General features: G+C 42.2%; 1 protein-coding gene across 9 annotated transcripts in view; it reads left to right on the top strand.

Moving 5' to 3' along the window:
- The window catches only part of GIT2 (GIT ArfGAP 2), a 56,425-nt gene that overhangs the window by 21,234 nt on the left and 22,217 nt on the right, over nt 1-12,974 (top strand). For all 9 annotated transcript variants that reach the window (XM_066260399.1, XM_066260395.1, XM_066260396.1 and 6 more), the window contains exons 10-13: nt 3,047-3,119; nt 3,369-3,466; nt 4,693-4,804; nt 10,234-10,376. In XM_066260399.1, the coding sequence (XP_066116496.1) occupies nt 3,047-3,119; nt 3,369-3,466; nt 4,693-4,804; nt 10,234-10,376 (426 nt within the window). The remainder of the gene's footprint in view (nt 1-3,046; nt 3,120-3,368; nt 3,467-4,692; nt 4,805-10,233; nt 10,377-12,974) is intronic.

Genomic DNA, 12,974 nt, shown 5'->3' with positions numbered 1-12,974 from the left:
TAGTCCCCACAAGTGAAGCTTCCCGAAGGTGCGTCCTCAGTTGTTTTAACCACCAGATTTCACTCCGCAGCTCTTCTCATTGCTCTCTGGATCAGAACCAAGATTCTTCTTTGCGTAATTTTAAGGGCATCAACCAACTTGCACCTTTCAGTTCCTGCCCTGCTTCCTATCTGATTGTGTGTGTGTGTGTTGAAATATTTCGTTGTGTGTTAGCACTCTCTGAGGCCATTAGCTGCCTTCAAGTCCTCTTTCAGGAATCCTCTTTCCCTCTTTTTCCTGCAGCATTCCCCTTTCCCATTCCCAGCTTCCATCCCTTTCATATTCAAGCAGCTAAAATCTGACCACCTTTGCAATGTGGGTAGTAGTTTTCCCAAAGCCCAATTGAAATTGTAGCTCTCCTCCAATTTATGACTTTTTCTTCATTCCCCTTTTCACAGAAGACCCTTTACTAAAACGTCATATAATATTAAGTACTAAATATTACATAAAATGAATTTATTATTACTAGTATTTAACTGTAATATGAAATAAATGTATTTTATGCAATTTGTTTGGTGTCTCTGTGTTCTGTATCTACAGTTTTGTGTGTCTGTTTTATCGCCTTTCTTAAATTAAGGAGGTCATATAGTTAAGATAATAAGCTTTGGAGTTAGATAGCACTAAATATTTTGTGATTTCCTTTTAATTAGAGTATGTACGCCAATTTTTATTTTAAATCCAACAAAGGTAAAACCCACGTTCCCTTTTGACTATCTTACATTTGCTAGGCTTAAAGCTGGGGCTGTGTCTGTCCTATCTAGCACGTGGCAGGCCCTAGGTAAATATCTAGAACCAACTCAAGTACAGCTCCCAAGAACATGGACTCTGGGTCAGACTGGTCAGGTACAGATCTCAGGTCTGACAGGCTCCTTAGCCTCTCTGTGCCTTGGTGTCCTCTCCTAGAGAGGGAGATAATGATGCCTAAAGGGTTGCAATCCAGAACTTCTCGGTGAGACTGAGCTGTTGTTGTTGGCCCCACCCTGTGGTCTCCTCACAGGTGAGAAGGACAGTATTCTCACAACATATTATAAGTGCCTATTTGGTGTTTATCCTACAATATCTCCCCACTTTCTCCATCTCTACTTACCTACATACTTTCCTCCCTCCCTCCCGCCCTCCTTCCCGAAAAGCTAAGAGATATATATAAGACTAATGTATTCCTTAAATTAGCGAATGTTAACACTACAAGGGACTTAAATGTGGATCTCAGATCTATTGCCATTTATTGGCTTTGTGACTTTAGGTAAACTAACTTCTGTGCGTCAATTTCCTTATCTGTAAAGTAGAATACTAGTAGTTCCTATTTCATAGAGGTGTCATGAGTGTTAAATACAATGATATTAATATAGTGCTTGTATGTAAGCCCTTAGTCAGTATAGTGTTGCTGTTGCAATTATTGTTAGTAAAAATAACATCAGCTTAGAACTCTTACGAAGGAAGAGACTAGATATTTATTACGCAAGTTCAGGTTTCTACTCGTTCCATCACTATCCAGCAAAAGTTTCAGAATTTATTTTGTTTTAAATGTAATGTAACCACGCTAGAGAAACTTTGGAAAATAGGAAAGGGTAATCATCCTTATCCACTATCCTTTAAATGGATTCAGGCTCAATATTTTGGTATATTCTGATTCTTGTTTCAGATACCATATTTCCCCATGTATCAGACAATCCCATGTATAAGATGCACCTTAATTTTAAGGCCCAAAATTATTGAACTCAAATTTTATTCATCATAAAATACATACAACTCCTCATCACTGTCAAAACTCCCATCTATGAGCTTGTCCTCACTATGTGTGATGACAGATCACTGTCTTCAACAGTGAGTGCAAAAACAAGCAGAAAATGCAAGTAAAAAAAAATCTACAACCACTGTATAAGATGCACCCAGTTTTTAGACCCCAAATTCTTTTTTGGGGGAGTGCATCTCATACATGGGAAAATATGGTATGTATCTTTAAAAAAAAATTTTATAACTGATTTTAGAGTGAGAGAAAGAGAAACATCAATTTATTGTTCTACTTATTTATATATTTGTTGGTTGATTCTTGTATGTGCCCTGATGGGGAATCAAACCTGTAACCTTGGCATAATGGGATCAGATTCATCTTTTTTAAATTGTAGTTTAATCATAATTATAGAATTTTATATCCTGTTTTTCTTTCCTCCCAACAATGTATTGTACTCATTTTAGCAAGTTCCCATGAGGCCTATGTGGCCAGAATTTAAAATTGCTGCATAAACTACTTTGTGGTGGGTATGTGATTGGACATGCACCGAGAGCCCCGTCTCAGTGCTAGGTACTGCTTATGGATTGTAGAGTACAGCAGAGACGAGAACAGACTCAGTCAACCCTCGCAGAGTGGGGAAGCAGTCAACTTAAAAAGTAATAGCAACCAAGTGTCAGAGTACATTTTATGAGAAAAAAAGCACAGAGAGAGCTGGAGATACCCTGGCAGGGGCTTAGCCTCATTGGGGCAGGGATCTAGACTCTGAGAGAACTATTTTGTTGGCTGACCCTGCACAGTGTACTGATCAGACAGGCTATGCTTTATTGGGGATGCTCAGTTCTTCTGGGGACTGGAGGAATACTGATGAAGAGGGCAAAGAGATTTAACCAAGTTTTGATGATATTTTTGTGCAATGGCATGCACAAAATGGCATGTTTTAGCATCTTTATCTTGCCAGGGGTTTACGACCCCTTATATTTGGGGGCAAACATTCTCACGAATATGTATTTGAGATAGGCACTTTAGAGCCTCTTGCCTCCTTTATAGCATAGTCCTGTCTGCATGCCACAGACCAGTGAGGCTGCTATGGGAAGCAGGTATTTCTAGAGGATCTGTATTATTTTGGAAATGTTACTGTCTGTTACAGTGGGTATTTACTAAGCACTGGCTTTGGATAAAACATTGGCAATAAAAGGGTAAATAAGTCACAGTCCCTGCTCATTCTGCTAGTGTTAATCCTTGTCCCTTGTGTTCCTGATATTTTTTTACTTTCAGCTAAGTAATCATTTGTTTGAAGAACTTGCCATGGATGTGTACGATGAAGTTGACAGGCGAGAGACTGATGCAGGTGACTTAACATGTGGCTATCTAATAAGCTTGTTATCAGTGGGCAGTGACAAGCTGCCAGCCTCAGTGTTTTACTTGCCCAATTTCTACTGTCCTGTTAACACATGTATGGACATTTACCTTTGTGTATGTTGGCTTCGGATTGTGCTTCCTTGAGTCTCCCTAGTAAGGTGGGGCCGTGGCTCTCAGAGGAGTGGGGTGGCACACCCATGGTGATGAGATTCTATCTCTGGCTCTTTCCTCTGGCTAGTCTGGCTTGCTACACAAAACCACAGTACCCTGGTGACCGAGACAACTGTCGTCCCCTTTCTTCCCGTCAATCCTGAGTATTCATCAACACGGAACCAGGCAAGTGACTGAGTGTGAAAAGTAACCAGTAGTGATATTTTGAGAATAGCTGATACCATGATATTTTTTTCCAGGACAGGCACTTAAAATTTTTTGATTGATTCAAATGTGAATAGCGTTTACACACACACAACTCACAAATTGATAAGAAAAGCAGTAGATGCATCTAGTCATGAAACAATTCACAGAAGAACTAGAAATGGCCTTCAAATGTGAAGAAATACTTAACTTCATCAGCAATCAAAGAAAGCAACCTGAGGCATTAATGAAAGTTTCATCAGTCATATTAATAAAATGAATAATAATGGGTCCTTCAAATCAAAGTGATGCAAAGTGGTAAAGATCTGGCAAGGTGGGCTTTCTCATGCAGCAGATAAGAGTTTAAATTATTGCAGACTTTAAAAAAGCAATTTGTTAACCTGTTTCAGAAACCTCCAATTTAAGTATCCATCCTTTCACATGGGAATTCCTTATTTGCAAATATACTCCAATAAAAATGCAAAGATTCATGTACAGCAATTTTCATCAAAGTGCATATTCAATGATAGAGCATTAAAAACAACCTAAGCACCCATCAAGAGGAGAAAAATGATTAAATTATGAGGGTCTTTTAATTTTTTTGATTAGTGGCTATATGTAATGAAGTCCAGCATATAGACTATAACTTTTTTTTTTTAATATTTTTACTTACTGATTGATTTTAGAGAGTGAGGAAGGGAGAGAGAGAGAGAGAAACTTTCATTTGTTCTATTTATTTATGTATTCATTGGTTGATTTTTGTATGTGCCCTGAACAGAGATTGTACCTGCAACATTAGAATATGAAGATGACATTCTAACTGAGCTACCAAGCAGGGCTAACTTTGTTTACCTTGAAATTTTAAATTTTTTCTCCAAATTAATTTTTTTCCTTCCAAATTAAGTTTTCATTACTAGGTCTGTTTCAAAACTGATTTGATATTAGAGACAAAAGGTTTTGGTTTTGTTCTCAAAAATAAATATGTGTTGTGAGAACTTAAATATTAATAGTTCTCTTATGTAAATGGTTTTAAACTGATAGCAAGGAAATGTTATTGTGTGGTTCAATTATGGCTATGATTGATGATACCTTGTTTATGCTGGAAGGGCTTTGCCGAAGTCTAACAATAGCCTGCCTAGTTTTATATGAATATTTATGTGTGTATTCTTACATTTGGAAATATTTCCAATTATTTATTTCATCCTCAGGGCAGACAGAAATTAGCTCGGTTTAATGCCCATGAGTTTGCTACCCTGGTTATTGACATTCTCAGTGATGCCAAGAGGAGACAGCAAGGCAGTCCTCTCTCTAGTTCAAAAGGTAACTGTTTCAAACCTCAAAATGTTTGCTTCCTTGGCCTTCTGCATTTCACACAAGTGTTAGATTTAAAGTTATAAAGTAATCAGAGCAGCCATCAACAAAAGCTCTGTACATGTTATTGGTACTGTACTAAAGCCATACCACATGTTGTTGGTATTATATTGTGAAAAAAAGATTACCTCTTTGAGCCCTGATAATTACTATATAAATATTTTAGCATTATTAATTGCTAATCAGATATATCATATATGCAATTTTTCCCTCCTAGGTCACCTATCATTATTCCTATAAAATTGCATCCTGAAATTAACCCAAAATTCTGACATAGCTCTTGTTAAAAGTAAAGAAGATAAGCCCTCTTGGCCCTGGCCGGTTGGCTCAGCGGTTGAGCGTCGGCCTAGCGTGCGGAGGACCTGGGTTCGATTCCCGGCCAGGGCACACAGGAGAAGCGCACATTTGCTTCTCCACCCCTCCGTCGCGCCTTCCTCTCTGTCTCTCTCTTCTCCTCCCGCAGCCAAGGCTCCACTGGAGCAAAGATGGCCCGGGCGCTGGGGATGGCTCTGTGGCCTCTGCCCCAGGCGCTAGAGTGGCTCTGGTCGCAACATGGCGATGCCCAGGATGGGCAGAGCATCGCCCCCTGGTGGGCGTGCCGGGTGAATCCCGGTCGGGCGCATGCGGGAGTCTGTCTGACTGTCTCTCCCTGTTTCCAGCTTCAGAAAAATGAAAAAAATAAAAAAAATAAAAAAAAATAAAAAATAAAAAAATAAAAAAATAAAAAAAAAAGAAGATAAGCCCTCTTGATTGAAATTACAGTTTACCTGCTGTTGCTTACCTACAAAACTGAGTTCTAAATATTTTAAATTTGTTACTATAAACTTTAGATGTCTACAGTGAGAATTATTGTGGTTCAGAATTGTAAAGAAAGCAAGCACCAAGTGCCTATTTCTTTGTTTTTTGTTTGTTTTTTTGACAGAGATAGAAACAGAGAGAGGGACAGACAGGAAGGGAGAGAGATGAGAAGCATCAGTTCTTCGTTGTAGCACCTGAGTTGTTCATTAATTGCCTTCTCATCTGTGCCTTGACCAGGGGGCTACAGCAGACCAAGTGACCCCTTGTTCAAGACAGCAACGTTGGGCTCAATCAAGCTGGTGAGCCTTGCTCAAACTATCAATAGATGAACCTGTGCTCAAGCTGGCAACCTCGGGGTTTTGAACCTAGGTCCTCCGCATCCCATTCTGACACTCTATCCACTGCACCACCACCTGGTCAGGCCCAAGTGCCTATTTCTGAGGTGCCTAGTTCAGAAGCTCAGAGTCCTGTCTCTGTGCTTAGGAACATGCTTCATTCAGCCCCGAAACTGTATCCTTGTTTTTTTCTAATTATAAAAATTATACATTTTTTTATTGTAAAACATTTAAATAGCCAGACCAGGCGGTGGCACAATGGATAGAGCGTGGGACAGGGACGCAGAGGACCCAGGTTCAAGACCCCGAGGTCACCAGCTTGAGCCCAAAGTCGCTGACTCGAGCAAGGGGTCACTCAGTCTGCTGTAGCCCCCCAGTCAAGGCACATATGAGAAATCAGTCAATGAACAACTAAGGTGCCACAATGAAGAATTGATGTTTCTCATCTCTCTCCCTTTCTGTCTGTCCTATCTGTCCCTATCTGTCCCTCTCTCTGACTCTCTCTGCCCCCCCCAAAAAAAGACATTTAGATAGAAGAAACACGTATCATAAAAATTAAGTTTTCAGCCTGACCAGGCGGTGGCACAGTGGATAGAGCATCGGACTGAGATGCAGAGGACCCAGGTTCGAGACCCCGAGGTTGCCAGCTTAAGTGTGGGCTCATCTGGTTTGAGCAAAAGCTCACCAGTTTGGACCCAAGGTCACTGGTTTGAGCAAGGGATTACTCAGTCTGCTGTAGCCCCGTGGTCAGGGCACATATGAGAAAGCAATCAATGAACAACTGAGGTGCCACAATGAAAAACTGATGATTGATGCTTCTCATCTTTCTACATTCCTGTCTGTCTATCCCTATCTATCCCTCTCTCTTTCTCTCTGTCTCAGTTAAAAAAAAAAAAAATTAAGTTTTCAGTCAACATCACATTCCCCAGAACAGTAAGTACTCATTAACTGACAGCAATGTGTTCTTGATTTTACTTGTTCACCCAGGAGTAAACAAGTTCTAAGAAAGCTTATTAAACTTCAGTGAAGGTGCAATGATAAGGGTCTCTCATAAATTTAGAGTATCAAGATGTACATACTCTTGATGTGGTGGTTCCATTTCTAGGTGTTGAGGGGAAATAATCAGAGGTGTTTTATATGACACTAAAAACATTAGAAACAAATAATAGAGCAATATTTAGTCACATATTTGAATAGTGCACTTTTTCAGAGAATATGTGATGACATAGTGTAAAGTAATAATTGTTTTCTAAAAATTTTATTTATTGATTTTACAGAGAGAGGAGGGTGGGGGGACAAGAAGTAGTTGCTTCACCCTAGCTATTCATTAGTTGCTTCTCGCATGTGTCTTGACCGGGCAAGCCCAGGGTTTCAAACCAATGACCTCAGTGTTCAGATGAATGATCTATCCACTGTGCCACCACAGGCCAGGTTAAAGGAATAATTTTAAAAATAAAGGTTTAGCCTGACAAGGTGGTGGCGCAGTGGATAGAGCGTCGGACTGGGATGCGCAAGGACCCAGGTTCGAGACCCCGAGGTCGCCAGCTCGAGCGTGGGCTCATCTGGTTTGAGCAAAGTTCACCAGCGTGGACCCAAGGTCCCTGGCTCCAGCAAGGGGTTACTCGGTCTGCTGAAGGCCCGCGGTCAAGGCACATATGAGAAAGCAATCAATGAACAACTAGGAAGTCGCAACACGCAACGAAAAACTAATGATTGATGCTTCTCATCTCTCTCCATTCCTGTCTGTCTGTCCCTGTCTATCTCTGCCTCTGTAAAAAAAAATAAAATAAAATAAAGGTTTAGTTTAGCCTGACCAGGCAATGGTGCAGTGGATAGAGTGTTGGAATGGGACTCAGAGGACCCAGGTTCGAAACCTGAGATTGCCGGGTTAAGCACCAGCTCATCTGGCTTGAGTGTGGGCTCACCAGCTTGCGTACGGAGTAGCTGGCTTGAGCATGGGCTCATAGACATGCCCCAGTGGTTGCTGGCTTGAGCCAAAGGTAGCTGGCTTGAGCAAGGGGTCACTCACTCACTCTGCTGGAGTCCCCCAGTCAAGGCACATATGAGAAAGCAATTAATGAACAAGTAAGGTGCCACAACAAAGAATTCATGCTTCTCATCTCTCTCCTTTCCTGTCTGTCTTTTCCTATCTGTTCCCTTCTCTGTCTCTCTGTCTCTGTCTCTGTCACAAAAAAATAAAAATAAAGGTTTAGTTTAGTAAATTCCAATTTTGTAAGTAAAACATTTATATACATATATGTATAAGTGGATATACCACATATAAATACAGATTTACAGTCAGTCCTCATTGTTTGCAGATTCCGTATGTGCAAATTCACCTATTCACTAAAATATATATGTAACCCCCAAATGAGTACTCACAGCACTTTTTGTGGTAATTTGTAAACATATTCAGAATGTTGAAAAATTTGAGTCACTGAAAACACATTTCCAACTGAGATTGAATAAGGCCACATTTTACCTTTTGTCTCAACTTTCATATTATAAACAGGTGCTCTTTTCAAGGTCTATTTAGTGTTATGTTTTCCGCATTTTTGTGCTTTTGTTGGTGATTCCACTATTTAAAATGGCCACCCAGAGTAGTGCTGAAGTGCTTAGATTTGTTAAGCACAAGAAGACTGTGATATGCCTTATGGAGAAAATGAATGTGTTAGGATAAGTTTTGTTTAAGCATGACTTCCAGTGCTTTTGGCTGTGAGTTCAATGGTCATGGATCAACAGTATAAAAAAGTATCTTTAAACACAACACACATAAAACAGGATTATAGGTTGATGAATTGATGGAAATGTAACCAGAGGTTTGCAGGAATCTAACACTTTGTTTCCACTCAGAACAGTGGTTCAGTATTTTCTGATAGTCTTCACAGCAACTTTATAGACCATAACTACTGCAAATAATGGATATTATACACACACACACACACACACACACACATGCACTTAGGGAATGGAACAACACATCAATGGCTATGAATGATTCATTAGTTTCAAATTTTCTTTGTTGAATATTCTATAGTCATGATATATATTTTTTAAATATTAATTTTAAAAGTTAAAATTTCTTCTTTTTTTTAAGTTAAAATTTCTTAAAAGTAACCATAATTTATCGTCCAGAGAGTTTCCATCAAAATATCCAGAAACAGGCCCTGGCCGGTTGGCTCAGCGGTAGAGCGTCGGCCTGGCGTGCGGGGGACCCAGGTTCGATTCCCAGCCAGGGCACATAGGAGAAGCGCCCATTTGCTTCTCCACCCCTCCCCCTCCTTCCTCTCTGTCTCTCTCTTCCCCTCCTGCAGCCAAGGCTCCATTGGAGCAAAGATGGCCCGGGCGCTGGGGATGGCTCCTTGGCCTCTGCCCCAGGCGCTAGAGTGGCTCTGGTCGCGGCAGAGCGATGCCCCAGAGGGGCAGAGCATCGCCCCCTGGTGGGCAGAGCGTCGCCCCTGGTGGGCGTGCCGGGTGGATCCCGGTCGGGCGCATGCAGGAGTCTGTCTGACTGTCTCTCCCCGTTTCCAGCTTCAGAAAAATACAAAAAATAAAAATAAAAAAATCCAGAAACAATATTGGAAGTCAGAGGTTAGCTTGAGTTGTCCCAAAGAAATTGGAGAGACATGGATGATTTGTGAACTCTTATTCAAAATGTACTAGAGCCTCTGGAATCATTCTTGCTCCCCTGTAGACCATGCCTTCCTGACATGCACAGGGTGCATGTGTCTACTGGGTCATTCTTTTTTTTTCTCTTTCTCGCTCACTGGCATCCAGCTGACTAAATACCGTCAGCCTGTTCTTTGAGCATCTAGTTTCTAAGTTTCCACTAACAATTTTTTTTCCATCTTGGCTTCATGTTACCTCGTCCACAAGTTTCAGTTATCATTGAATCACAGCAAGGCTTGCATTAGTACAGTTTTATCTTCATGGTTTGGAGCTGTACTCTGTCTCACTGAATGACTAGAAACAGGAACCTGCTTCATTTATCTGAGCAGCTCTTCCATATACTGTCGGATTATTGGCTCACACTTGGTGAGAAAGTCAGAGGGATGCTTCAGTCTCTCTGCACAGCTTATAGTTGGCTGCCTGTCTGACTGATAACTTGCTCTGTTATCTCTATATTGCTGCAAATATAACATTTTTTTCAGTTTTTTAAATGACTAAACCCCAAAATCCTCCCAGTAGTTTTTTTTTTGGGGGGGGGGTTGAGCCTGAAGTAAAGTTATTTGCTTCTATTGATAGACAATGTGGAGCTCATACTGAAAACAATCGATAACCAGCACAGTATTGAGAGTCAAGACAATGACCAGCCGGACTATGACAGTGTGGCATCAGATGAAGACACAGATTTGGAAGCCACTGCAAGCAAGGCAAACAGGCAGAAGGTGAGGTGACACACAGAAAGGGAGACTGTGTTTCTTTTCAAAATCTTTCCTCCTGCAAAATTGCCTTACTTGAGGGCTAGCCCTGTAAAAGTGCAATGGAGGTAAAGTTGGGTTTACTAATGGACTTGGACCAAGCAAAGGTCAAGCGAGGTAAATAGTTTTAAAGGAGAGGGTCCTTTGTCCCTGAGTCAGTTGCTGAATCACATAGCCTGCTGCAGTTGTGACTTTATACAACTTGTGAGGAGGGACTTGTGTGTTTTATTCTTTCAACAAATGTTTACTGAGTGACTTCTCCGAATAATACTTTCCTGAATGAGGTGTGGTCCCTTTCCCATGAGGCTGTCACTGCCTAAAAGGAGAGAAAGCTGCAGTAAAAGGTGCATAGTTATACGTGTCATAAGAAGCACAAACAGAAGGGGGTGGGGGGTAAGAAGAGATGCAGCTTGTTCCTGAGGAGGAGTCTTTGTAAGTGGGATGGCTCTTGATGTATCTGAAAGAGTGCATGGGTTTGAGCACATGGAGAGGCAGGGAAGGGTGGTCTAGGAAGAGAGAAAGTGACATAAGGGTATCTGGGGTGGGGAGTGAGGCACCAGTTATGTGTAGAGATAGCCTAAAGGAGTGGGACTCAAAACTGCTGCTGAAGGCAGAGGTCACACCATGCACCAGACTGAAGAGCATGGACATCGGTAGGCAGTGCAGAGCTCGGGATGGTTTTATTCTTTTCTTTTTTTCCCTGAAGTGAGAAGCGGGAGGCAGAGAGACAGACTCCCACATGCGCCCAACCAGGATCCACCTGGCATGCCCACCAAGGGACGATGCTGTACCCATCTGGGGCATTGCTCCATTGCAACCGGAGCCATTCTAGCACCTGAGGCAAAGGCCATGGAGCCATCATCAGTGCCCGGGCCAACTTTGCTCCAATGTAGCCTTGGCTGCAGGAGGGGAAGAAAGAGATAGAGAGAGAGGAGAGGGGGAAGAGTAGAGAAGCAGATGGCACTTCTCCTATGTGCCCTGGCCGGGAATCGAACCCAGGACATCCACACACTGGGCCGATGCTCTACCACTGAGCCAACCAGCCAGGGCCTTTTTTTTTTTTTAAGTGAGATATAGAGGCACAAGCAGGGACAGACAGGCAGGAAGGGAGAGAGATGAGAAGCATCAGTTTGTGGCACCTTAGTTGTTCATTGATTGCTTTCTCATATATGCCTTGACTGGTGAACTCCAGCTGAGCCAATGACCCCTTGCTGAAGCCAGCAACCTTGGGCTTCAAGCCAGAGGCCTTTAGGCTCAGACCAGAGACCACGGGATCATGTTTATGATCCCATACTTAAGCTGGCAACTTCAGGCTCAAACCGGATGAGCCCACAGTCAAGCTGGCGACCTTGGGGTTTCGAACCTGGGACCTCCACATCCAAGTTGACGCTCTGTCCACTGCGCCACTGCCTGGTCAGGCCCAGGAAACTTTTAGCCGGGGCAGGAGGTGATAGTTGGCCATTTGGGGTCCTGTATTTTGGGGGAAGTGTTTTAGAGAATCAGAGAGTGTAGGGAAAGAACCCATTTAGGGTACTCCTAAAGAGCTACCCAGGCCACTTCAAGGCTTGGGCTGCAGAGAGTCCAGGTGGGAGAGAGATCACTGTAGCAGAGTGTGAGCCTGGGAAGAGGGCAGCAGGGGTCTGGCTGGTTCAACCTTTGCCGTATTCCCAGGACCTTGGCCCAGATCTGGCTCACAGAGGGGCTCAGCAAACACTTGAGAATGGATGAACAGGAAGATAGAGTAGACAGGCCCTAGCAGTTAGTTGGATGTTTAAAGCAGGGGAGATAGACTTATAGTAGATATGTCAGGGATTTCCAGCTCACACAACTGTGAGAGTGGTCATGTCATTGACAGATACAGGGAATACGGAGAGGATGGCAAGAGTCACTTGTCTGAAACACCCTGCCTCGTTTGCCCAGCAGCACCAGGTTCACTTGATGAAAGTCATGACAGGACCCTATATGACAGGGTCCTCTGTGGACTGACTGGCCTCCCACGCCTCTCCACCCTGCACACCCACTCCCTCTAGCTGAGTTCTGCTGCTGGCTGGAATGTTCTTCCTCTAGACAGACACTTACTAATATCCTCACCTCTTTTAGGCTATTGCTCACATCTCACCTACCCAAAGGCTATCCTGTCTAATTAACATGCACCCACCTTCACCCCTTTTGGCTCCCCAGCTCTTTACTCTTCTCCATTTTATCTATTTTCTACTGCAGTTACCGTAACCTTCTATCATATTATAGTTACTTATTTTTATTTTTTCCTTCCTCACTCTGTTGGATGTAAACACTATGGAAATAGGAATTATCCATTTGATTTTCTTATATACCTGAAGTCCCCCTAGAACACTGCCTCATGCTCAGTAAAAATCTGTTAGAATCAATTAATGAAAGGAATGAATAAAAAAGAAAAATGAAAGAATCATTTCTTGGATTTTTAGCTAAGGTTGAGTGTAGAAAAATGAATGAGCAAGGAAAAGCAGACAAGACAAATGCACTTAGGAGTCCTTGTCAGAGTAGATTTAGAGCCCCATGGCCTATTCTGTTAGAAACTACTGACTT

Source organism: Saccopteryx bilineata, chromosome 2 (genome assembly GCF_036850765.1).
Source record: "Saccopteryx bilineata isolate mSacBil1 chromosome 2, mSacBil1_pri_phased_curated, whole genome shotgun sequence".
NCBI lineage: Eukaryota > Metazoa > Chordata > Mammalia > Chiroptera > Emballonuridae > Saccopteryx > Saccopteryx bilineata.
Note: the sequence above shows the minus strand (reverse complement) of the source record. Positions and strands in the feature narration are given on the sequence as shown.